The 26,807-nt window shown below is 38.9% G+C and overlaps 1 protein-coding gene across 2 annotated transcripts in view; it reads left to right on the forward strand.

Moving 5' to 3' along the window:
• Positions 1-26,807, forward strand: part of SCUBE1 (signal peptide, CUB domain and EGF like domain containing 1) — a 196,158-nt gene that overhangs the window by 89,012 nt on the left and 80,339 nt on the right. Inside the window, exons 5-7 of one of the 2 annotated variants that reach the window (XM_030959460.1) lie at positions 10,858-10,983; positions 19,577-19,693; positions 22,497-22,586. In XM_030959460.1, coding sequence (XP_030815320.1) covers positions 10,858-10,983; positions 19,577-19,693; positions 22,497-22,586 — 333 coding nt within the window. The remainder of the gene's footprint in view (positions 1-10,857; positions 10,984-19,576; positions 19,694-22,496; positions 22,587-26,807) is intronic. The other variant, XM_030959461.1, reaches the window with a different exon arrangement.

Below are 26,807 nucleotides of genomic sequence, written 5' to 3' on the forward strand. Positions count from 1 at the left end.
CCTTAACCCTACTAGCCCTTTCCTCTAACTCTGTGGGACCTGCACATTCCTCATCTCCAACTCACATCACTCCTTTCTTGCTTTGCTCCACACTTTTCTCTTACACAACCCTTTTACTACTTAGAGGCAAGGAGAAGGAAGCAGGAGGTTTTCCATACCCACCTTCAGCCTCTCACCCTAGTATAGGTACAGAAAGAAAGCTCCAAAAGATACAAACAAGCCAGTGCACGGTACATTGACCTTTACTTTATGTAGAAAGCACCAAGCAGCACGTTCAGGGCCCCTCTTTGAACATCACCATCAGAGTCATGACAAAAGTCTAATGGCTCAGAAGGACTTCCTGATTATTTGCTATATGACTCTTTAAAAGTTCCTGCAGTCAAATCCTGCTTTGGAAAGGTTCCATTATTTATGAACTGACTTTGTGTAGGAAGTGTATCTACCATTTTGCTTTGGCCGTTGACGTTTTAAACTGAACAGTGTTTTCCAGCTGTTTGGTAACACATCCAGTGTTGAAATCCTGTTTCCCCCATTTGTACAGAATTGGAATAGCTTCCTGTTATTATGTGACTTTAAAAGCCCAAGTTTCCCACTATAGACAACTTTAACCTGCTGGCTTGAAATTTATATTGATTCTGTCACTGGTCTAGCTCTTTTTGTTGAGTCTTTTAGGTGAATGGGCAGGGTTCTATAAATTTAATTGCAGCAGATGTTTCTCTGGGTTTTCTCTCTCTCATTTCACTCTGGATTTTAGTTGTTTTTCCTTGGAAAGGTACATGAAAGGGAAATCCTTGTATAATCAAATGTTTGTTTTACCATCTAAAGCTTGCAAAGGGTTCTTAGCCTGGGCTGATTTCTTCTTGAAGAGCTGTAATTATTCATGGAAAGGAAAAAAAAAGCCTTTGTCACTAATAGGCTTCTTGGTGCTTCTTGTAACAGTCTTTATTATTCCTTTCTACATAATTTTCTATTGATGAGGTGAATAAAGGCTTCCTCTGCTGTTGAGAAAGAAAAGGTAATTGTTCTTTTTTCACATTTACCAATGCTTGTTGCGTTCCTTATGTGTTTAAAGGACAAGGATGCAGAAAATGATGTTATTGATGGCATCACCATGGCAACAGTTCTTTGGAATAACACATTCTGGCATTGTTATTCTGCACACACAAAAAAAAGGGGGACTTTCTTTTAAGCACAAACAGATTGTGCCCCTTTTAAAGGCATCCATGAACTTTGCTTTTCTGAAGATTTACAGACTGGTTTGGGGCAGAAAGGATTCTGACATCATTTACCTCTCTGTGTACATCACATTATGGTGTTAAAAAAAAAACACTTTGAAAAAGCCAATGGTTTAAAGAGACACAGTATGGGAAGGATACATAAACATTTCTTTGATCAGAAAGACAAAAAAAAAAGTTGAAAGAATTTTGAAATTTATGAGCTCTAGGACCAGACTCACTAAATAATCAATCAAGAGACAGAGGAGATAGAGGAGTTAAACACTCTGAGCTTATTAAAGTAATTATTTAGTTATGACAGTACTCCAGATAACATTGCTTTTACCCCAGACACTACACACATCTTAACACATATATGATAGGAAATTGAATTGCTTTCTCACAAGGCAGTTTGCAAACATATATCTTGGCTTTCATATTTCATCTTCCATTGTCCTCAGGTATGTAAAATCCTGCTATATTAGCATTTAGAAGCAATAGCATTTTCGAAGGCATGGTACAATTTTATTCTTTTTGACTCCGCTGCAGTTCTAAAATGGATTACTTTATTTCTCAGAGAATCATCAGTGAAATATAACTGTGTTTTTGTAAGAAAAAGGAGAAGGGACTGTATCAAACTTGGGAAAGTTTGAAATCCATTCTGCTCTCTGTGGTGCTTTTTCTGGCACCCAAGTCCACACCTTCCTGTTTGATTTCTTCAAGGAACAAACTATCTCCTGCGTGCCAAGGCTGCATGGAAGTGGGCTGTACAAACCCTGGGACTTGAACACTTTGCACCTAAAATGAACTTGTGTTGTGTGCAAATGTACCACTTAAGTCACTGCGTTATTTTTGAGAGAAATTGTCATTGACTCTCTGGCTCCAAATACATTGTTAATGTTTTGGTTCTAAGTTATATGTGACTTTTCTGGAAGTCACCACAGCTGGTAGAAATCAGCTGTTTGGTTGTTGGACAAAACCTGACCACTGTATTTTTCTGCTTACAAAATCTTGATGAAAATATGAAGCTCTGGGGACTACAGCACAGCTACCTATGGATGTTGCTTCACATTCAGCTTTCGAAAGCTGAAGTGACTCCCTAAAATTGAACAGGAAGCTGGAAACTCTATTGCTTTAGCCTTTATCTTTGACAAGTGTAACCACCTTAGTGAGCATGGAGGAATTCCTTAGCACCACAGTGATTTTTTTATTTGGTAGAGAAACAAAGTGACAGAATGAGTTTTAGATCTTGATCGTGTTTAGCCCTACTACAAAAATGATGTTCTGTATTTATCTGGAGGAAAGTGAGCAGCCTTCTTTCCTTGCAGAATGTATTTTTGAGTTTAAATAGGTTATATATGCATTAGTACATATGGAATCACAAATAATTATGAAAATTCATTATATATAAAGGTTGCTTCATATATATAATGATACATACACCTATTACAGTACATAATATATATAGATCCATATACTATAATGCCCTCTATCATTTTGCTAATTACATTATTTTGCAAGAAGTTATGAAATCATCCTGGGAAGAGTTTGGGATGTGAAGGAGTTCCTGCAAAGGAACATGTTGTTGAAATATTTACTCTTATTCCATCTATCTGAATGTATTCTATGTGTTTGAAAAACTGCCCTAGAAATATTTATCTTCAAGATCTTTTATTATAAATATTTCTAGACTGTTTCTGTCTCATGTCTGTCTCATGTCAGTTGTGCATATTGCAGAAGAAGGAAGAAATGACAATATTTTAGTTGGGTTTTTTTAGTCCTATCCTCCCATTGCTTGCCTTATCTTTACACAAATGATACTGCTGTGATTTAATTTTTGCTTAGAACCTGTTCAAAACCTTCTCATGAAACAGTAATGAAAAGCCATCTTTTCAATTGATTTTTTAAATTTCTGTTTGTGAAAGTGTCTGCTCTCTGAGTTTATTTTAAGTCTTTTTATTGGAGACCTAAAAACTTTGCTATATCTTTGTGAGAAGTTTCACTTGGTAGAGGTAATGAATGTTTGATTAAATACTGAATTTTCCTGTGACCAGGAAGGAAAAAACATTTTCTTGCCATTGTCTGATCTTCTGCTGTACCAACTGTAGAAACTTGATGTCTTTTGGTTGGCTTCCATTCCTCACAGAGTAAGAACTCTGTGAGAGGAGTTGTCTTTGTCAGTTTTCTAAACTGCCTGGTCATTGACCAGTGGGTTTTATTGTAGCACTGTAGTTTCTTACACAATTTTTAAAAAGAGAACCAAAAAAGATTCCTATGATGTTAATAGTTTACAGAACCAGTAAAATGAGAATTGAGTTGTTTAGCTTGTTTCCTCTTGTATTCCTGTGTTATATTCAGGCACAAAGAGAGAGACTCTAGAAAACAGTGAGACAAGTTTTCCTAGCTGTAGTGTGCTAAGAGGCCCAAAGACCTCATATGAATATTTTTTTTAAAACCCTGCCAGTTTCTTATTCTTGTGCCAACTCTGGATTTCTTTGTGTTTCCTCAATCCTGCTGCTGTGAATGAGTGTCTGATACCCCAGAGTGGGCTGAGGTGATTGTTCCACTACCCCTGCCCAGCTGAAGGTGCTCGAGCTTGTGGTGATGCTGTCCTTCACTGGCTCTGTACCACAGCCCTGGTGCTCAGGATAGCAAAACTACTCCAGGTTTATTTGCTCCCACCAAGGCACCAAGAAATAGAAGTGAGGTGGTGAAGACTTAGATGCAGAAAGTGCATTTCTCTCCTCTGCCTCCTGCATGGCCTGGTCTCTCCTCAGAGTCACCCCCATCTGCCCAGGGACATCATGTGGCAGTGACTCCCTGAAAACCTCCCTTTTCTTTTGCTTTGCTTTACTCTTTAAGGAATTGCTATTCACAGATGAAGCAAAGTTAAAAGCAGGTTGTAGTGCTGACTGTGTTTTTTCTTGTCCTTACCTTTTTCTTCCCTTACCATTTATTTCCCTTTAACATCAGATGCCAAGTCTATACTAGCAGAGACTCACAGTTGATTCTGCCAGAGCAGCATTGGCACACAGGTTCTGGGCTATCTTGCAGATTTATTTTTTTTTTTTCAGATAATCCATATCTGTGTGTGAGAAGGTAACAGAGACTATTGGAAACAGTTTCAGCAAGCCTCAGCTTCTCTTGATAGCTCTGCAATGTGGAAAGCAGATTGAGATTGCAGATGTTCTTTCATGTGTTCACCAAAAAGCCATCACACAGCCACAAGTTGGTCACAACCAGCATGGGATGGATTTCAGCCAGTCTTCTTCATTCTCTTCTTGGTCTTATGGGAATTGATGACATTTTCTGGCAATTTTGGAATCTGTTTCCTTTCCACATTTCCATGGTTCCTTTCTTAAACTTGGTCCATTCATTCTCATCATTCTCTTGAAACCACAGCACCTTTGCAGAACTGCAAATCTGTGCTCTTACTGCTGAAAGAATGAAGTTATACTTCTGATACATTCCCATTTCTAAATCTCAAGACAAAAACCCTCTCCATGTGGTTTCCTGGCTGCCACTCAGAGCAGGAACATCTTGTCAGGGATCAGACTGCAAGTCTGCCTTCTGAAGATGCTGGCCCTAAGCACATTTCAGATCCAAACTGAAAAGACATGTAATTGCTAAACAAACTTGAATTTGTTTATTTTATAATATACCAGCAGCTGTTTTCTTGTACTATGTCCAAGATTTCTCCTGACAACCTACTTAATAGTGTAGAATTCTGTTTCCTTGGGTCAGTTTGCCTGCTTTATTTGTTTTCTTTCCAACCTCTGTTGGGGTGAGTTGTAGTCAGTGAAACAACTATTTTTTCCTAAAATTTTAGGCAGAACCAAGTAACTTATTTCAGGAATGAGGATGGGAAGAAAATGTTGTGTTCATTCACTTAACAGTATGAAAAACATTAGATGTTTATATAGATGATTACATTTCCAGCGCACCCAATGTGGGCTTTCTCACTTAGCTCAGAAGGTCTGTTCCTAGGTGGATGCTTTGTAACTGTGGTGTTGTGATCAGCTGAGGAAGGGCACCTGCCTCAGCCAATTAGCTTCAGCCTCCATTTTCTTGCTGAAGAGAGCAAATCTTGGTGGGGGTTTTGATCCTCAAGAAAGGACATTCTGTTTTGAGATGAAAACATCTTACTACCCTCACTGGGGAGCAGAGGTCACCCAGACATTCCTCACATCCCAGAATCAGGTTCTTATTAGGGAGCCAGAAGTGTCCAGAACATCTGATGCAACTGCGCAGCATAAAGGTCAGATCCAGTCTATTGGAAAACAGTCCTTTGGCTTTAATGGTCCTAAGATCTGACCATGTGTATTTGTTGACTCTAACTGGGTTGTTTAGCCAAATGCTGATTTTCATCACCCTTGAGATGCACATGAAGTTCCTGGAGTTAGAAGGAAAAGGCAGGGACACTCCCAGGTGTAGATGGGGAGCTGCTTTCCACAAACCAGACAAAAGGTTAACAGTCTGTTTCTATATGATCAAAACATACATGCATAATGTACCTTAGTATGCATGCCATCTCACATTTTCACCAACATCATGGTCCTGCCTCCATCAGAAACTTGGTGTCTTTTGGTTGGTTTCCATTCCTCACAGAGTAAGAACTCTGTGAGAGGAGTTGTCTTTGTCAGTTTTCTAAACTGCCTGGTCATTGACCAGTGGGTTTTATTGTAGCACTGTAGTTTCTTACACAATTTTTAAAAAGAGAACAGAAAAAGATTCCTATGATGTTAATAGTTTACAGAACCAGTAAAATGAGAATTCAGTTGTTTAGCTTGTTTCCTCTTGCATTCTTTCCTCTCTCTGCTACTGAAGATGTATCTTGTATCTTATACATGGTGAAGTTTAATAAGAGATCTCACTGTGTACCTTGTGTTAAAATTAACTTACCAACAAGAAAGGATAATGTGATAATGTAATTTTCAAGATTGTGTGTAAATTATGCAAATGCTGCTGGGCATGTCAGTGTGTATGTATGGGTTAAATTCAAGATATCCTGTAACTTCTTAGCACATTCAAGCACATGTAGTCTGAAAATATTCTGAAAGTTATTGATACAATTTGAAGGGGTCTTTTTCAGATCATGTTTGGAATCAGCATGGTTCAGCATGTATAAAAACAGCAGCAATATAAATACAGAGTAAGTCAAATCATGGCAATATAGAGGATAATCTAAGCATATATGATGAGCCCCATGGTAAAATAATTGCTAAATGCTAAAAGTCTTAATTAAGATGAGAACAGACAGTGTTAATGAGAAATAAAGGCTGATCCGTGCTTTAGTTGTCACAGTCAGCCCGATTCAAGCACTTTCAGGGCCATTGAGCTGAAAACATTTTTAGAGCATAATACAATGGAGAGGCCATTATATCAGACTGAACATTTTGCAGAACAGCACTATTAAGAGATTTGTGATAACGAGATGGCAGACTGGATTAACGTAGTAGACTCACATCCAAATCTCTCCTAGGCCAGGAACAAAAATGAGTGTGGATTGTGGGTATACATAACAGTGGCTGTCACTCTCCCATGAACAATCTTTTGTAACTTAGAGTCAGGCAAAAATCCAGGAAGGCAATAGAAGAGAGTTTCTCAAGTCATATCTAAAATGCTGAGAGAGGATTTAGTTTAATTAGATCAGTGTTTTCCTTTCTCAAGTGACATTTCCCTTCCTGTTTATATTTTCCATTGGATTTTGTTTTGCTGTCTGTAAGGTGAATTTGCTGAGAATGTGTCTGTGTTTCAGAAGTTTATTTGACTGACTGCCAGCACTGCTGAAGAGACCTGCACCCATTCTTGTGCTGGCTTTAGAGATTACCTTGAGTAGCAGCATTTGGGATTAAGACACTGCTTTTATGAACAGTTAATGTGTAAAACCTAGAACATTTCACCACTGGACATTTTAGTGTCGCGCTGATAAAGTAAGGATTTTGTGTGTGTGTGTGTGTGTGTGTGTGTGTGTGTAGGTACAGACTTCTCTCTTATCAACTCTCTTTATCAACATTTAATCTTTCCCTTCATTTGGGAACTGTGGTTTTTCACTTAACCCATAGCCCCATCAGTTCTAGAAACTGGGACACACCAAGCACTGCAAAAATCAAGACAGGCTGGGAGCAGCTCCTCGTGTTCCAAACCAGAGTGAGGCAGATGTGCACACAATGGAGAGAGAGGCTGGTCACAAGTTCTGTAAATAGGTTTATAAATACCTTCTGGTTAGGGCTTGGATGGAAGATCCATCGTCTGATACTTTGCCCAGGCTGTGCAACACACTGAGGTAAAACTGCTCTGGGCATAATTCTGTACTGATGTGGGAGAGGCCTCCAATAGTTCCATGGGTGTTCTCCCTCTCTGTACTGTTTCTGCACTGCATTAATCAGCTCAAGGAAGGGGCACCATGAGAAGCACAGGGCACCTCTTGGTAACAGGACCCATCTGCTGAGTTGGGACTGATGGTGGTAAAGAGAAAAACTTCAAACAGATAAATGACCAGCAGAATCCCATGCAGTTTTCCCATGATAATGGGGGGTGGTTTTGGTTTTGTTTTTTTTTTTTAATTTGAATGAGTAGTTTTCCACCCCTTTTTGCAAATAAAGGAAGTTTGGCCATGATCGTGAGGCTGGAGCACACTGCCCAACTCCTCCTTGGGTCACCCGTTATCCTGGGGCTGAGCAGCAAGGCAGGCACTGAGAGGCTTAAGTCCCCCTTTAACATTAGGGAAAGTTTTCCCATGCTGTTATTCCCACTCTGCGCCCCTTATGGAAAAAGCATGTGTGCATTAGGTGGCTGCTAAACATTAACTAAAATATTGCAAAGCTTTCTTTCTCGGGGGCACGAGCAAGGAGAAATGATAGTTCAAACATCTCACTGCTCCTGTGGGCAGCAGTGTGAACTCAGCAGAGCAGTTCTTCACTACCAGTAGTGCACCTTTTTATAGGAAAATACTGGAGGTGGTTTATGTGTTTCTAGTCTGTTTTAAAGTTTGGACTACATCCTACTCGAGAATACTGAACAAAGTCATTTTAGGAGTATTTTTCTCTCCTATTTATATGCATTTGTATAGAAGCTAAGATTAGTACTAGAAAGATACTTAGCATATTTTTGTTTTCTTATTGTGACTTATGTGCCATATCATTAAAGATTCGATATTGCCTCAAGAGTCAATTAGCAAAAAAGTAAACTTTATCAATGGTGATTCATAAATTATTTGTGTATGTAGATTAATACAGAAGACATCTGGACAAATACTGTATCTACTGAAAAATTAGAATTTTGAATGATTAAAATTATTTGCAAATTGACACAGTTTTGGGTTAGATTGCATTTTTAGCAAGGTAAAATATTAATTTGCTGCATTCTTATTTCACTAATCTTTTCAGGCTAAAAAGGTTTTGTTTAGGAAATTACTTGTAATTTAATTTTTAGGGATTTTGAAAAATACTGAAATGAGAGTTTTTGTTGTGCATGAGTTCCTGCTTATGACTGAAAAATAATGGTCTTTCATTTCACCATTATATTTTTTAAAAGAATGATTTTCAGGCTCAGAAGATTTCTATGGCTAAACATGCAACTGAAATAATTTTTAGACAACTCTGATTAATACAAAAGATGGAATAATTAATACAGTAACTAAAATATTGTGGTCTTACACACAACTACCAGGATCACTTTTGTTTCTAATGATTTTTATCTTCAATTTCTCCCAGTACTTTCAGCAGTGCACAGTTTCTGTCTTCCCATAAAGGCAGAGATTCGGTATCTGCAAGTAAACACTGAAAAATCACTTGCTTGATTACACTTGTGGGCCATTAAATATCTGCTTTCATCTCTATAATTCCTCTCTTCTCAGAGCCTGGGCAGTGGGACTCAATCAGCCATGTGTTATCTTTCCCAGATCCCTTTCGGAGCATAGCGCAGTGCACAGGAATGCAGTTTGTCAAACACATTGTGTCTGAAATCCTTTGTTGGGAGAAGTGGAGAGAAAGAGATTATAAAATGCATCAAACCCTTCAATAAGGCCATTCCCAGGTTTCTTGTATCTGTTCAGCCCAACAAAGCGTTCATACCTCGCTTTGATGTGGAGGATGGTATATTATAGCATGTAGTGTGTATTGTATCTCAGGGCAGCATCTGTTTTCCAGGCTGCAGTTTACAAAGAATAACTAACTTGGTTGTAGTAACTTACTATTTTTTGGCAAGTTTTTAGCCTCAAGGACAACACAGAGGGGAATTTAGAAGAAATAAATACATCTGTTGTCTATAATATTGGTTTTCATAGGTGGCGAGATTTAAGACCCTGGTGTGTTTTGTAGGAGAGGTGAACAAAAATACCCAATCAGACTGGTGATGTGTGTTTTTCATTACTCCACTAATACAAACCTCTCAGAGGTAAAGCTGAACAGTGTGAATAACTTCTTGAAGCTGTTAACTTCTGTCACCCTGAGGCAATCTCTGGCTGACTTTTTGTAACATTTCCTCCTCAAAATTCTAGGCACAAAAAACCGTTTCATTGCAATACACTGGCATTGTAGGTTTAAGCTGAACATTTTGCACTGGAGTAGTTTTGAGAAATTAGGCTAGAATAGGTGGGAGCAGACACATTGCAAAGTGCCAAATGAGTTGCAGAGTCCACGCTGATGTTGCTTACAGCAGTGTAGCGAGCTGAGTTAAAATGGGAATTCTCTGCCAGTGTATTCTGAGAGAATTTGTCTCTCCTTTACAGGTCAGATATCCAAGGGGAAGTCTGGGAAGGCTTTGTAATGCAAATCTAGCTAGCCTTCGTTCACACAAGGAATGTTAGATGCTGACCCATAAGAACTGAGTTCAAGATTTCTGTGAATATGTGGGATTTGAATTAGCACGGTAATGAAAGGCTCTAAGAGTATAAGGTGCATTCAGTATCTAAATCACTGACATGGTTTAGAAAGCTAAATTTGTCTCTGTGATGATTAAAAGAAAGCTGGTTGATACTATTCTGTGGCATAAACATTAGCAGGAATCCACCCATGGCACTTGGATGCTTGTTGAACAGCTGGTGTGTTTTGTTTAACAGAGTCAAAGACAAAAGTGGTAGTAGGTTTGTTGGAGATGTGCTATGTTTATTGTTGATGACAGAGAATTGAGATGGAAAACAAATAGCAAAGAAATGGATCCAAGCAAAAATGTTTGGTTATAATATTTGGCAGATTTTGTGTGTTAGAAAATATAAAGCACATTAGCAGGCATATAAAAATGCACCAGACAGTAACAGCCATTGAATTTATACAAGGAAAAAAATAACAGTGAGATCACTTATTCAGCTCTGTGGGACAGACAACTTCCTGGAGTATCCTTTAAATCCCTGATATTTTCATGAAAGATTAGACTATAGATACAGAATAGAGAAATCCCAAGTTTCTACATGAAACAGAGACACACAGTATTGCTCATATTTGCCTCAGAGCATGTTTGTCCTTTATTACACTGTTTTGTTGACTATATATTTCCTTTCAGCTCTCTTCTTTTGTCTTGTGGAACACAGTCCAGATGAAAAATAAAAGTTACAGATAAAATTATTGGAGGACTGGATACGCATAATTATTTTGCAATTTTATTTTAATACTAATATTTTCTATTTTTCTTTCCTTTTCCACAGAGGGTATGAACTGTATGAATAAAGATCATGGGTGTGCACACATCTGCCGGGAGACACCCAAAGGTGGGGTTGCCTGTGAATGTAGACCTGGCTTTGAACTTGCCAAAAACCAGAAGGACTGCAAATGTAGGTAGATGAAGATTAAATTTCAAATGCCTCAAAATGTCTTGTTTTCTTCATTGTTGTTATGTTCCACAAGAAGTTAAATTGGTTTTGGCCAAAGGTGATTGATAATTTTGGTAATGAGGAGTTTTTTGCTGTAGAAGATGCATTTGGGGATGGATTAGAGAGATTGAATAATAGAATGTTGACAGTGGCTCAGTTATCAAAATCATAACTTTTCTACTTCCTTATGAATGCAGAAAAGTGAAGGATCAGTTTAATCCAGGCTTTCCTTGTAAAGCAATACAAATAAAGCATAATGGATTCTGGCTTGCAATATTTTGAAGGTCCACAAAGGTGGATGCATCAATTAATTTAATGATAAATTCACTGGAGCTATCAAATTAAGAGTGTCAGTTCCAATTTTTTTAAAAGACAGAAATGATTGCTCTAGTCTTGATTCCACTGCTCACAGTCTAGAATTATTACTTGGAAAACATGCAGCTGCATCATATATACTGCTCTTCAGAGAAAAGCCCAGAGTGTTATATTCTTGAAGCTGGGATGCTAAAGATGCAGATACTCATTAGCCCACAAAATTAGAAATTGTTCTGTTCAGGTTCAAATAATTGACCTCAGCATTGTCATCTAAAAACTTCAGAACTGAATCTTTCTGATGGCTTCAGTAAGTCTTAGATCTGAGTCCAATAGCTTGCATTCCTACTTGGTAGCTTTGAGAGAGACAAAAAAAGTGTAGTAAAGCAACATAAAATGTTTGCTGCTTTGCACAGGGCCAGTATTTTTGAGACAGTCTTTCTTACACTTCAGTTTTTTTCTTGCTGATCTCCACTATGTAAACACACATAGATGATATTAGTTCCCAAGTACAAAGTGAAAAGAATCACTTTTGAATGTCATAAAGAAGTGCCACAGAGTATTTACAGCCTGATTTCTGCTCTGTGTTAAGAGGCTACACAGGGCCAAAGGCAAAAGCACAGAGGAAAATGCCTTTATAGTAGTTTTCATTCTCAATGTTTATTAGAAGTGAATATTGTGTGCTGTTAATTAGAGTGCAATGTCAGCTACATTGGTGAAGTGTGGGAGGATGTTTACTAATGTTGTTATTATTTGTTTCCTCAAATTCTTGTATTCTTTGGGAGTTTCAGTAATAGATGGTGGCAGGAGGATTAGAGCCTTTTCTAGAACATTATTTCTAAATGCCTCAGGGTTTAGAGTAAAAACTTCAATTTATTCTGTGCCCTCTGGTGTTCAAATTGTAGTTGTAAGTATAATGAACTTTTGGTGACAGATTTCTAAGTGGGGACACTGAGTTTTCCAAGGCTGCAGAGCTTACTTTGAAGCACACTTACCTCTAAACACACAGCACATTCTGCAAGTATGGTCCAGAGCTCTTACTTAAAATAATTACTTCTAGTCCTTCCAAATGCACAGAAGTACAGAGGTGTAGCCAGATAGCCTGGGACAGTAATTGTGAGATTACAGCAGGCTATTTATAGAAGCCTAATTCTGAAACCAAATCTCAACTTTAAAAAAAAAACTTTTTCACAGCTAACCATTTCAGTGCAGCTATGTTGAAGAGCTAGATACTTCCCACTTGCCAGCCTGAGCTGGGTCTGTAGCCCTGTATAACAGGACAGGTAGGGTCTGAGACACCCTTGTAAAACCCCATATCCTTGTCAGTTAGGCTGTTTTATCATGGTCCTCCAAGAGTCCCAGCCTTTCAGGGTTTGTCAGAGCTTGCTGCTCTGTTTTTTTTATGTGAACAAGTGACAGAGAGTGTAGTACCTCTCAGTACACCTAGTACCTCTCTTGGAGAATTTTTATCAGCCAGTTTGCAGTTCAGTCAGACCACTGGGAGAGGTTTCAAATGTATTGGCCCAAGGCCTTTAGTAACAATTCAAATCTTCCTCAAAGGAAGATGTTAAAATAAGTTAGAAAGCAGAAACACTTGGAGGAAGACTCCATGCTTTTTATGTATCACAATTGTCATTACATGCTAGTTACATAAGCACATCCCATCTTATCATTTACCTTCACATGTGGAAAAGGCAGTCACTCTTGCTTCATGCAGTGTCCATTATGGTCAGCGTTCATTAAACAGGCTTGTATTCAGTAGCTTCCTCTCCATAATTTAGTGTCATGCCTTTCCTACTGCACAGTACTTAAACCCTATTGTGAACATAAAATTTTTCATTCCCTCATGGATTTTCCCATGATACTCATTACTGTAATATCAAAGTGCTTTGTAGACATTTGTAATGTATTTTCAAAATACTCTTCTCAAGTTAAAAAGTACTACTTTGCCCATCTTACAAAAGAGAAATGAATATAAAGATATTAATGTCAAACTCATTTGGTAGTGATAGGTGATTAACAAGATCCACACAGAACCCAGCTAAGCATTTACAGCACATTAATATGATCCAAGCCAAACTTCTGACGGCTTCAGCTGTAGTTGCAAATGCCATAGAGAAAGGACTATAAAATCAGTAACCTGTAATAGAAGAGATTCAAGTGACTTGCCAAGCTGTAAGTAGGGATTCCACATTGAAGGCAGAAATAGGTGAGAGTTTTTAGGGCTCTTTTCACTGTCTGATCAAGACCATTTTTTCTTGACAGTCCATTTCTGGTTTGCTACTCACTCTGCAGCAGATGAGAAAAGATTCCCAGCTGTTTCCACAGCCCTGACTTTTCCCAGCTTCACTAGGCACTAAATAGGACAGGAGCATTTTCTGCATTTGTCATTGAGGAGAGTTATGACACAATAGGTTTATTTAGAAGTTTGGTATTTTGCAGCTTTTGAGTGCTCAAGACTGCAGCCTTAATGGTTTCTTAGTGTAAATTTTAAGTAAGCAATTTCTAGTTGCCCAACATGGTAAGAAAACACTGAAGTATTGAGGCTGAAAGGGACCTGAAGAAGCCATCTAGAAATACATAAAGCAGAAGCATACAGATCCATACATGATCCCTCAGATGAACTGCATCCTTTAGCTCCAAAGCATCAATAAACTTCAGCTTTGGGGAGTTTACTGCTACTTCTGTACTTTAATGGCCTCTGGTGTACACAAGACCAGAAGAAGATTATGCTTCATCAGTAATTTTCATAGATACTTGCTAGCAGCAGAAAAAAGATACTTCAGAACGGTCGATTTGGTTCCAGATTATGTTGAAAAAAACATAGGAATTTACCTCCTCTTTCTATGTCTATATCCATGACAGATACTAAGATCCTGCTCCTGAACACAATTGCATTAGAAGTTTCTGATAAACAGAAGATTTTTTTTCCCCAAATATGAAAAAAACCAAGACATTTTATGTTCCTCTCTTTCTTAGCTGGAAGCTTAACAATAAGAGGAAATCTAAAGCAGATTCACATATCTGCAAGTCGCAACCTGAAAGAGTTATAAACAAGTAAAAGTCGAATCTTTTGATGAAAAATGCTGGGTAACCCTACCTACAGCTGTTTCTGTCTGCCTCCTTGGATAATAATCATATAAGTGAGCAGGAAGGCTAGTGCAAAGTGATTCTGAAAATCCTGCCTAGTACTTTTACCATAAAATGCCAACATCCCCATGCTAAGTGGCAGCTTTTCAGCTCCTGCAACTGTTTGCTATCAGTACAAAGATCCCCAGAATGTCAAAAATATAAAGCCATACTAAAATAAAGCATGTAAGCAATTTTGCATGCACAGCATGCCCATATATTTATGCAAATTATGTATTTAATGGCCAGTTTAGTTAAGAAACAGTGCATTTTTCAAGTTATCTGGGATGACAATATGCTCATTTGATAAGTCCATCCTACAAAAACAAAATATCTGTCTGTGGCATCTGAGCCATGGTATATATTTCAGTCCATATTTGGACAGGATCAGAACACTGTTGTCTTGGGCTATTTTTTAAGTTACCAAGTAATAAATGCTAGATTAAATAATTTGCCATATGTACTTCAAGTACTTCTTGTAATGGTCATGTAAGATGGATTCTGTGAAATTTCAGAGAAGCAATGAAAACAGGAACCCTCTTAGGCTGTAGAGGGAGGCTGAATTCTGGTACCTTCTGTCTTCTGGAGAGCTTAGCATGGAATATCAATGTCAATACTTAGTAGCATATGTACATTAAAATCCTTCTTGTTCTTTGAGATGTCATTTCTCTTTCAGATAGTTTTTTCTCATTTTTCATTATCAAAATGTCATTTCTACACTAGTCCATATATTTCTCTGGCTGTAAGCACTGGCCCACATGCCAAGCTGTGTCTCAGGACTGTTTGGCTCAGCCCAGTCAAACTGAATAATGCTGCTGGTTCCAGTGTGGGCAGGTGGACAGGTAGGGCCATTCTGTGCCTGCCAGGGCCTGAAGGGTGTCTGGCCAGCCCAGGACCCTGAGCATTGTAGTCAGTGAAAAGAATTAATCTGGTTTGAAGGCACTTGGAAGCTCCAGTGTCAGCCCCAAAGCTCTTCATCCACGTGGAAGAGTGGTGGGAGAACAGACTGGTGGTTTGGCTGCCAGCACTGGACCTGTCCCACAGATGGTGTGTGTCATTTGTAGGGCTTCTCTCTGAATGTTGTAAAGGGCATTCCTCCCACTAAGGGAAAGAGCCCAGAATTCTGACTGCACTTAGGACACATGCAAATGCGGAAGCACTGTCAAAAGATGGTGTTACTCTAGTTTTAAATCTGCCATATGGGGATAAGTATGTCTGAGTTCTAAAAGATATGTGAATATTCTCCATATTCTCCTTTGGTTAAAAAAAAAAGCCAAAAAAAACCCTCATTATTTTCCATCCCTTTCAGTTTTACATGACTTATGATATTTTAAGGTGATCTCTGTCTGTTGGAATTTACTATTTTGCCTCTGTTTGCCTCTTCAATGTCACAGACTCTGAATGAGCACACAGCTGTTTGCATAGCTGCAGAGTCCAAATTTATCAGAAATAGTTTTTAAAACAACACTTTGTGAATTCTCATTAATATTGCTTTAATTCTTTCTCACAAAAATGGAGTAGATCTGGATGTCCATTTGCTTTTAAATAAGTATGATTTTCTTCCTCTAAGCAAGAGAAATTTCCCACTGTGTCAGTGCCACAGATTGAGGACTGGAAGAAAATTGAAGTGACATATTTTACAACTGAATTTTGTAGCAATTTCACCTGTAGAGCTTGTCAAACTTCAAAATGTTGACTCAAGTTACTTAAAATAAATAAATAAATAAATTGTAGTCTAGACAGAAATTCAAATCCTTCAAAAACATGATTTACTATTGTTTCTAGGAGACAGGAAAAGGAACTGACCTACATGTGCATTCATGGACTGGGTAGAATGGGAACCAGCAACTTTTATAGGCAAAGAAGCTGTAAAAGTGTGTGATTCTGCAGGATTTGCTATAAATGCCATCAATCTGGTGCAATTTTTTCATAGACAAATATAGTGAGGAAAAGTTCCTCATATTACGTGGGTCAGAGCAAGCCTGTTCAGATATTTTCTTCTCTGCCAGCAGAGGCTTTCAGCAAGGAATGCCAAAAATAACCACTGCAGTCACATTTTTTAAATACACACTTTGTTGCTGATTGCACTTTAAAATCCTCAATAAAAATACTGTTGGCTAGAAATGTATTTAAACATCTGGCATAAACAGCACCTTTAAGTTAAGTTGTGATGGCACTGCAGTCCAGCAGAGATAGAAACTCCACATAGTCCGAGAGGCATATGGGGTCAAGTAATAAGCATGTCTTCATTAGAAAGGTGGGAACTTTAAGAATAGAGAATTGATATTGAGTTTTGTTTGTTTTGCATCAAAAATAAAAACCAAAATGTTACAGTGTATTGAAGGGAAATAAATGTTGCTTCCTTTGGATGCAAAGCAGACTGATTTTCTTCTGCTATTTTTTCACAAAAATAAATTATTAGGTAAGGTATAAAAGTGGAGAAGGAGAAAGAATGCCTGAGGGTAGCTGTTGCTTAGGGGGTTTTGTAATATAATTCCTTGCAAGTTTAGGATTCTCATGATTTGGGGTATATTCCCTCCCGTGTCTGGTTGGACTGAACCCACCATTTCTATTTTCCAGTTTAGTGCACAAACTGTCAAGCTGCAAAAAGGGAACATGGATCAGGCAGGTCTCCCCATGTTTCTCACTGCCATTTTTTCCAGTTGTATAGACAAGTGATGTTCCTGGAAAGTGTGGTGGGAATCCAGGCAGTCTCTGTTTTCGGAGATTGTTCTTGCCACCAGGCACCAAGGCTATTCCATCTCTATCTCTGAACAGCACAAGGGTTTTTATTCCAAGTATAGAGTGGGAAGGACCAAGGATGCTTGCACCTGTAGTGGCCTCAGGTCTGTACTCACTTGAGAGGTGGACAATTCCTGCTGTGTTGCCAGAACTCAGGAGCTGAAATTGTAAACTTGTGGTTCCCATTCTGGCAGGAGGTTTTAATGGGAATTCTGTTGGATATGCTGTGGTGGGTCTCCCTCATTTGCTTTTTTTAGAACTGTTCCATTTTAAGATAAATGCTTCAGTGATTACTGAGAGTGACATGGCTGCTCAGCACTGAGGCACTCACACCAGAGGTGGGATATTTCATTTCTAGTAACTGTAATGGAAAATTCCGGTCTACTCCATTTTCAGAAGCTAGAATTAAAGCAGGGTCACTGAGTTCAGTGGGAAAATATATGAATGTAGCCCTCTTGCATTAGATACAACCTCAGATTTTAGTTAGATATATGATTTTCAAATACTGTTAATCATTATCTTGGTTTTGTTGTATATTGCAACTTGCTACCCTGCCTCTTTTATAAATTTTTATCTAGAAGGAAAATTCTGCTAAGACAAATGTGAGGAAGTTCCTTCTGATTACTGGGAGTCAGTATTTAAATAAATGTAGTCTGCATTTAAATTACCATAACATTTCAAAACATTTAAGTCCTCTGAAATGATGAGTAGATAACTAAATAATGGCATATTGGATTTCCCCCATATTTGCTGGTATATATTTACCAGTAAAGAACCTAGTCCAAATAAAGACAGTAAATTGAATTCAGGAATCAGTCAGATCAGAACTGTTATCCAGCATCAAGGTGTGCAGCTGCAAAGGATGAGATGACACAGGGGCAAGTGAGAGGCTTTATTAAATGGTGCTAGCCAGCTTAATATTTTACATATTGTCGGGACCCAGGACACACCTCTGGCTGTCCAGGACACCAGGACCCCTGCTAGGGGTCTCAGAGACCCTGTCACAGAGCCCAAGACACCTGTGGTTTTGATTATGACCCATGGAGCAAATTACCAACCTTATATGAAGATCAGCAAGCCACAACAGTTTAGGTAGAATAATAGTGAAATTATCACGGGCTGGAAAAGAAGATTTTGGGTTTTTTGGTATGGGGGTTCAGGAGGCAAGATGGAGGGAACTGGGTGTGTCCAGCCTTTCTCCTTCTTCTTCTTGGCCTTCATCTTCTGCTGTGATGTTAGCACTTGGGGATTGGTTTAGAATATAGGTGCACTGTCTAACATGGGTGATAGGTATTGGAAGGTAAAGGTAAATATGATATACGTAGTTTGTGGTATAAGAGACAGCGCAGCCTTGGGAGCGGGCGGAGAGCGTCGTGGCTGCCTTGCTGGTCAGACCTCTGTCTGCCAGGGAGAAAATTTTGTAGATAAGACTTAATAAACAACCTGAAGACCGAACAACAGAGAGTCTAGTCTCATTCTTCAGAGCCTGGGGTCGTTCCCTGGACCACCCAACTCACCTCAGGGGCAGAGAACAAGCAGCCGACCCCGAGACATATGGTTTGTCTTAGCTGGCAGAAATTAAATCCATCATGTGACAAAGGAAATCAATTGAATCTGATCTATTAATTTGTGTAACCTTCAAAACTCTACCTATTCTCATGAAAAATATTTACTTTAATATATGTTTAGTACTTTTTCACCAGAGGACATTTGAATTGCTGAAAGCTCTTCTTCTTTCCTGGAAGTGAAAGTGCCATCTCCAGTGCTTCCTTCCTGGCTGAGGCCAGCACATGGCAGAGCCATAACAACTGTGTATTTTTTGTTGCAGAGAAGGAAAAAGAAAAACCCAAACATTTCCTGGTTTATTTTTAAACTTGTTTCTTTAGAGGGGCCAGCACTTGATATAGTAGATTTCAAGACTTTTGCAGTTTGGTTCTTGCTGCCTGGTCTCTGCTTCCTCTACTGAGAGAATGACGGGGCAGCAAAAGAGAGATTCTGTCTATAGATCTGAAACTATCCTTTTTATTGGCAGACTTAATTTCATCATGGACATGAAGCATGTAGCTTTTAGGAAGACATAGGATTGGCTGAGAGTCACACTAAAATTATTAACACAAATAGAGTGGTGAAAATGCTTTTATTTTTCTTTCACTTCTTTTCTTCACTGTACGGATTGAGGCTAGGGCATGAGACAGGTAGAAGGGAGGGGGCACAAGGCAAAAATAGAAATAATTGCAAGCACAAATGTTATGCTGCCTTATGTCTTGGTATGTTACTGTTCTTCTGTGTTCTGAGGCTCTCAAGACTAATTGGTTTCATTGTCATTTTATTTATATATATATATATACACATTCATTTGGGGCTTAACTAGTAACCTGTAACTATGGGAATGGAGGCTGCCAGCACACCTGTGATGACACAGATACTGGCCCTGTGTGTGGCTGTCATCAGAAGTATGCCCTGCACTCAGATGGCCGAACCTGCATTGGTGAGTACTTCTCTGCAGCTCGTTTGATTTGGGGTTGCTCAGAATCTCTGTGCCACGTGTGTGTGTGTGTGTGTGTGTGTGTGTGTGTGTGTGGTGCCTGTGTGACAGAGGGGTGCTCCAGCAGCTGACAGAAGGGTGTTCCAGCAGCTCCTGGCACAGCCAGGCACACAGAGAGGCATTTGTGTGTGTTCTGTCAAAATGTTTTTTAATGAAGTATCCCTTTGTTACCTGCTTGTGACTTTTGTTTCTGTTCATAACTATTTCTGAAGTAAAAAGGTGTAGAACATTCATCATTTTAAATGAAAGTTCAGCTCTTCAGTTCCCTTTCATCAGTCAAGATTTTCTTGCTTGAGCAAGGTTAGAAAAATTACCTCCCTTTCTGAGCTGTTGCCAGGGAAAAGGAGTCATCATTATGTGCTGTCTTCCCTGGTGTATGTTTCACAATTCTAAAAACTGCAACACTTGTAGTGACTAAGCTTTCATTCAGAATATCAACCGGAAAGAGCCAGTCAAGACATGGAGCATCTTGGCAGATGCTTTGCAAACATTTATGATTAGAAAATGTATGATTTGCTTAATTCCATTTCTTTCTACTCCACTTTAAAAAGATAAATTTAAAAGTGCATTTTTGCATGATACAAGTTAACATTTGAAAATTCTTACTCACAGATCAGAACCTGAAATCCATAATGGCTTTCATTGGCGTTGCGGACATGATGACTTTTTTTTGTTTGTATAATTTCAAGTTCTTACAAATTCTTAGTCATTTCTTGAAGTTAAAAGAACACAGACACATATTTATCGTATTTTCTCTCCAGTACTGCAAGACAGAGCATTTGAAACCCATGGAAATCTGTCATTTACCTTTAGCCAGTGTCTTGGTCAGATCCATGGCATAAAGCTCTGTAGCTGCCCAGAGCCTTGCTCACTTCTGAGGGGTTTAACTGCACAAATTGTGGGGCAGTATGAGGTTTATGCTGGCAGAGGTGAAGCTGGGCAGGGCTCAGAGCTGCGCTCTGCCTTTTTGTCTGCACAAGGTGTGTCTGAGTGCAGGGGATCTCTCAGTGAGTGCCTCTGATAACAGAGAGCTCCATCCTGCAATCCCTGTCCTCTGGCAGTTCCAGATGGGGAAAACTTGCAAGAGTGAGAGCCTTGAGAGTAGGTTTTATTGAATGTATAATTGATCTTCTATTTATTATTGTTTACTAATATACTTGGATGTTTTATTTTGTCCAGCATGTAAAAAAATATTTTAAAAGATGTTTACATTACATCTATTTTTAAAATTTTTTTTCCCATTTTTGTTATGTAATACATACAACTCCATGTTACATTCCTTGGTCTTGTGATGTAAGTCACATATTACTGCCTGTGCTGATTTTCTTCCCTCTAAAATAGTTCTTTCTCTTAGAACACTTCTAATTTATTTTTTTTTTACATTTATTTATTCCTGCTTTCTGGTGATGGTTCCTGATTGCCTGTCTTGTCTGATAACTGACGTTTATTAATTATTTACAGAGAAAAAAAAACAAACAAACTCAAACAAAAGCCTCTATTGCAGCCTGATCCCATCTAGAACTTGTTAAAAACAAAACAAAACAACTTCTTGTTACCACTCAACCATGTAGAGTTGCCACAAACAAAACCTGCCAGCCTCCTCCTCCTCCTCACCTCAGTGATTCCAGTGTTTGCTGTCTTCAGTGGTGTATATATTCCAGCCATCACTGCAAGAATGCAAATTTCTGCGATGCCAGATAAATACTTGTTGACCCTTTGTCTAACATATTTTGTCTTCGTTTGCTTGTCTTAACGTTTTATTTTTTTTACGTTTGCTGCATGTGAAAATCCCAACTTGCATTTTCATTTTTTGTTTTCCTAATGAGCACTTCCCTTTTCCTACAAATCCTTTTATTTACCCAGCTGCTGCTCCTCCATTGCTCTCCGGTATCAGAAATCTTTAATTTTATTTCATCAACTGATCATCTCTTACCATACTTGTGACTGTTTCTGTGTATTTCTAATGAAGCATAACCAAAGTCCTCATTATGCTGTATGAAACTCTTACCTGTAGGATGTCAGAGACTACCTTGTAAGGTGACCTCTGGTGACATCATCCTGCTCGCTGCATGTTAATAAAATTACTAAACCCTGTTCTTGCAACATCTTTCCTAGTGTTGAATGTTTAGCTAGTAGCGTTTCATAGACAAGCAGGCAACCAGCACTGCCCAAATTGATCTTTTTTTGTGTTTGTTTGGTTTGTTGTTTGTTTATTTTTGTTGTTGTTGTTTAATTTGCATGCTGTTGTTTCGTTTCTCAGTGTGTCGATGTGTACAAGGCTGTGGCGCATCCGTGCCCATCCATCACCGGACTCTTCTCGCTCTCTCTGTCTGTCCCAGTCTTCTGCCTGCCACCTTCACATCCTGGTGCCCCCATTAGCCTAGGTTGTCTTTGGTAGTCTGTTTAACTAGCCTTTCTGAATTTTAATTTTTGTCATTAACACCTCTCTGGGGCACCCATGTTAGCTGTCTTGTTCTCCAGTAGAAATCCAGCTTCTTCTGTGTGATTAATTACTTCTGAGCTGATCATTCTTCCTTCCCACCCTCTTTCTTCCTCCTTTCCCTAAACACACTTTTAATTTTTTCCTGGATTCTCAAAGGGAATTAACTCTCTAACGGGGATTTAGTGCTTTCATGCCTTGCTTCTTGGCCTTGGCTGTGCCATGCCAAGAAACTGTCTTAGGCAGTGGAAAATTGGGCTTGTGATTAACCAACTGCTCCATGTTTGTCCCTTACTTGTGTTTTAGAGAAGGATGAGGCTGCAATTGAGAGTTCTGAGTACAATGCCACGTCAGTAGCTGATGTGGACAAGCGGGTGAAACGGCGGCTACTTATGGGTAACACTTTTCTTCCACTTCCTTTGTTGTGCTCTCACTTTTGTCTGTATGTGTGTTGGGGGGAGGTTCTCTTTTGGTCTCATTTGGTTTTGGTCTCCTTTGGTTTTGGTTTGGCCTGTTTTTTTTTTAACCTGACTTCATCTGTGTGGAAAGGTCACCAATTTTGTTAAGTTCTCATCTGTTTTACAACTTCATTCCTTGTTTTTAAACTTTTTTTCCTAATGCTGCAGCTTTAATGCTCAATTTTCTCTGCATAGAAAGAAGCTTTTGCCATTAACCTTACTTAGCTTATGCAAGCTACTTTTTACATGTGATTTGTGTGTTTGTGTGTATGTGTTGCTGTAGAATTCCTGAAAAATCTCCTGTTGCAGACCTGCCTATTGACTTAAAAGTGGATGATGATGACAATATAAACCAATGTTCTATTACATTTGTGGTGTTAAATGAGCAAGTGTACTTGCCTAATTAAAATTTCCTGTTATTTTGATTGAATTGTAAATGTTATGACTGGAAATTCATTTATTTCCTTTGTGCAGCTATTTTAGTAACCACTGAAAGATCTTTCCCTAGTGACTAGTGAGCTTCTGTACATTCTTCTTTCTGAGGCATGGCTTGTTTCCCTGTGTTGTTGGAGCCTGAGAGTGGAACAGAGTAGAAAGTGCACTGAACACTGAAGACAACTCTTTAGCTTCTGCTCCCATTGCACACCTTTGTGCTTGTCTCCTCCACTTTACATTTCTGGCTGTTAGTGAGAAGGACCTTTTGGGAATAGAAAGGGTCAAGTGGCTGGGCCTCTGCCAGACTTTGCATGAGACAAAGAGCACAGCGTAGCACAGACTGAGATGTACCCAATGGACCCACAAACAAGACAGGGATTCATCACCACAGAAGAGACAGAAAAAAATTCTGATCTCTTCCCTCAGGGTTGCTATTTCTTTTCTTAAAACCACTAAGTCCTTTGCAGACTGTCCTGCTAGCCTTTGGAAAGCTTAGTTCTGCCTGTGAGCATCCATACCTACCTGGAGTGACCACCTTGAGGACACCAAAGCCTCACTCTGAATATTTAGTTGATTGCTGTGCTAATAGTTGGAGTAGGTGAAAATATTTATAAAGTTTCCATATAATTTGTATCTTGTCATCCATGACAAATAGTCCATTTACCCAGAGACCAGCATACAACCACTGTGTAGGAAATGGCATAGTGCTATGACTTTGTAATGGTATTAGATGACAAGATTGAGGTAAAATATCTTCCTTCATGTGAAAATCTGGGCATATGTTCCTTTATTTTTAGATTAGCCGTGATTGTTAATTTCCAATTAGTTTGCAGACCTAGCAAGTGACCCATATTGTTTTATTTTCTAATGATACACAATTTGAAATTATTTAACCTAACAAAAGCTATGAGACAGCTCATCTTGCTTTATAAATGTGCTGTTAACACTTATAGCTATAATTTCAATGAGACCCATAGTGTCACAAGAAGTCAGGAAAATTAGTGTGCCAAAAGACCTCTAGGCCACTGAAAAATGCAACCTTCTGGGTCTCAATGGTGAGTTTGCCCAGCCACAAATAGTATGTGCAGTACTCTCTAGAGGTACTGAGCACCGTAGTACACTGTGTTGATGCCTCACCCTCTGAAAAAAATAAATATCCAACCTGAAAATAAGCTTACTCTGCTTCCAAGAGTCCAGGCAAATAGTATTAAAAAGTTTAACATAAAAAATATTAGTAACAGCCTTCTTAATTACACCAGGTCTGCAAGTTCCAAACTGAACATAGACCCTAGAAATAGGCTTAGGGAGATAGTTTAAAATCCAATTTGCAAAATACATTGTTGAACTCTTCAGTACTTCCTGTATGGGCAGGTATCAGCTGACAGCTGAGTTTCTGGACATGCTGTGTTTAAACCACTGATTCCTTAGAAAAACATTAACTAGAGAGGAAAAGAAATTTAATTAGTGAGTGAGATCTGAGTGGGTGGCTTAATATTTAGTGACTTTTCTACTTGTATCTTTCTGCTGATTGCTGATACTCAGATTTATTTTTTTTAATGCACTCTTACTAATTTCCAAAGTGTAGTGGCATTTCCATGAAATTCCATATGTCTTCAGATATTTTCTAAACAGCTGTTTTAGGAAATACTGGACGGTTCCTCGGGAAACTTTTTTCCCAGTTTTTCTAAACAGACTGTGATTTTTGACCCTCCTGCGGACAGTCTTGGGAGAGTAGAAAAAGTAGATGACTATGTAATTTTAGTAATATGATGAAAGGTGCCTTCAGTTGCAAGTCCTGAGATGATAATTGCTAGTCCCCTGTCATTTGCTGCATGCTATCAAAATGACTATGATCTGTATAACCCTAGAAGTCAGCCAAGTCTCCGAATAAGCCTGACAAGATTGCTTTAGAACAGTGCTGCTGTCAGACAAGGCTGCCTAGAGCAGTCATCTTGCTACACCAAGACTGGCCACCTCAGACTGGCTGTGTGTCCAAGTCATGGTGTAGTCCTGTGACTTGTGGCTAAATCTTAAATAGAGAAAATTAGGTAAATACTCAATTTTCCTTCTTGTTAGATGCATTCTTATCTAGATCTTCTGAGGCAGATGAGAAACTGGTCTTCTCTGATGACCTACAAGAAACTTCCCTTTAGAAATGTCCAAAGATGCCTAGGAATTTCCATCCAATTTTTTCGTAATCTTTGGACAGACCCTGAGGGCTTCCAGCTGAAGCCTTATTTCGCTGAATCAAAGAAAAGCACTTGGATTCACAGACAAGAGTGCTCCAGTTCCAGAGATGGAACTGAGTGGCTGTTGTCTGGTCAGTGAACATTCATACAGCTCATTTCCCTCTTCCTCACTTCCCCTTGGCCATTGCCATCATGGAGTGGAGGCACTGCAGCCAGTACTCCAGGGGGACTCCTGGAGAGGTCCTGCCTCCGTTCTCTGGGGGCTGCTCTGAACTGCACCTTGAGCCATGAGCATTCCGTAGTTGAGAAAGGACATGGATCCTGCAGAAGTGCACAGCTCCAAAAGCAGGGCTGTACCATCATCTCTAAGGCACTCTTACATTCCTTTTTTTGCAGAACACCTTGCACTTGCTACAAAGCAGAAGGGCACAACCAATGTCTTCAGGTCTTCGTAAACATCCGGTGTAGTTTATCTTGCAGTTAGTTGAGCACAGCCCTCAGCTCTTAAAATTATGTTCAAATCTCTGTTTTGCATGTGTGTTTTTTATAGCAGAATATTTTCTGAAAGTATTTTGTGTGTTTCTTAGGAGCATCACAGCAACCTTCTCCATCTTCCCTTACCTTCTTTTCCTTGGGAACCCATTTGCTACAACTGTTTTTTCTATCCTAGCATCATAGTATGAGTCTGCCCTACCTGGTTAGAGGAGTGGACTGGTGCATTTCACGTATTTTTCAGTCTAAATCCAGAATGAGTGTGAATCACAGTATATCTGCCCTGCCTAACTCTATGAGAGACATTCTAGTATGGGCACACAACTTCAGAAGCACCAAACTTCCAGTTAACCCTACTAATACACTTACCTTCAAAATATTTTGTCCAGAGTCACATCTTCATCTATGGAAGTTGCTTTTATTCATGTTTCCATATCTCTTTTTGCTGTTATAGCCCTGGATAGAATTCATAAGTCCAACAGCCCCATCACAGTCTAAACTATAAAAATAAATCATCCAGCAGCCTAGCACTTTATCATAAATAAATTGAAAGTAATTAAGTCTTTTGGGCTTAATTCTTCTTGACCACTGTCTTTCACTCAAAAAGGCTGCAAGGTTTTTATAGAGCAATTGTCTGTTGATATCCTGAAGCTTTCTTTTAGAAACCTTTTAGAACTTGATATTCTAGTCACAGAAATAGAATTCATAGCATCAGTTATGCCATTGAGCTCCCTCATTACAAATAAGCCAAGTGCTTACAAAGAGGTGACAAGCAGCTGGAAACTTCCTCTTTGAGGAACCAGAACTGTAGAACTGTCTGAAATTTAGGCTCAAGGAGTCTAGTCAGAGATAATGCTTTGCTCTTTGGCTGTCCTTGACATCAACTCTTTGAACCAAGTAATTTTATGAAGTATTTTTATATTGTCTTTAAAAATGCAGTCACTTGCTACATCACCACCATCCCAGGCTTTATTAGACTACATGAATCTGTAAAGTGTTTTAGCAACACAAACATGATGCTTTTTGCAGGCTGTTTGTTAGAT

The sequence above is a fragment of the Camarhynchus parvulus genome, chromosome 1A (assembly GCF_901933205.1).
Source record: "Camarhynchus parvulus chromosome 1A, STF_HiC, whole genome shotgun sequence".
Classification (NCBI taxonomy): domain Eukaryota; kingdom Metazoa; phylum Chordata; class Aves; order Passeriformes; family Thraupidae; genus Camarhynchus; species Camarhynchus parvulus.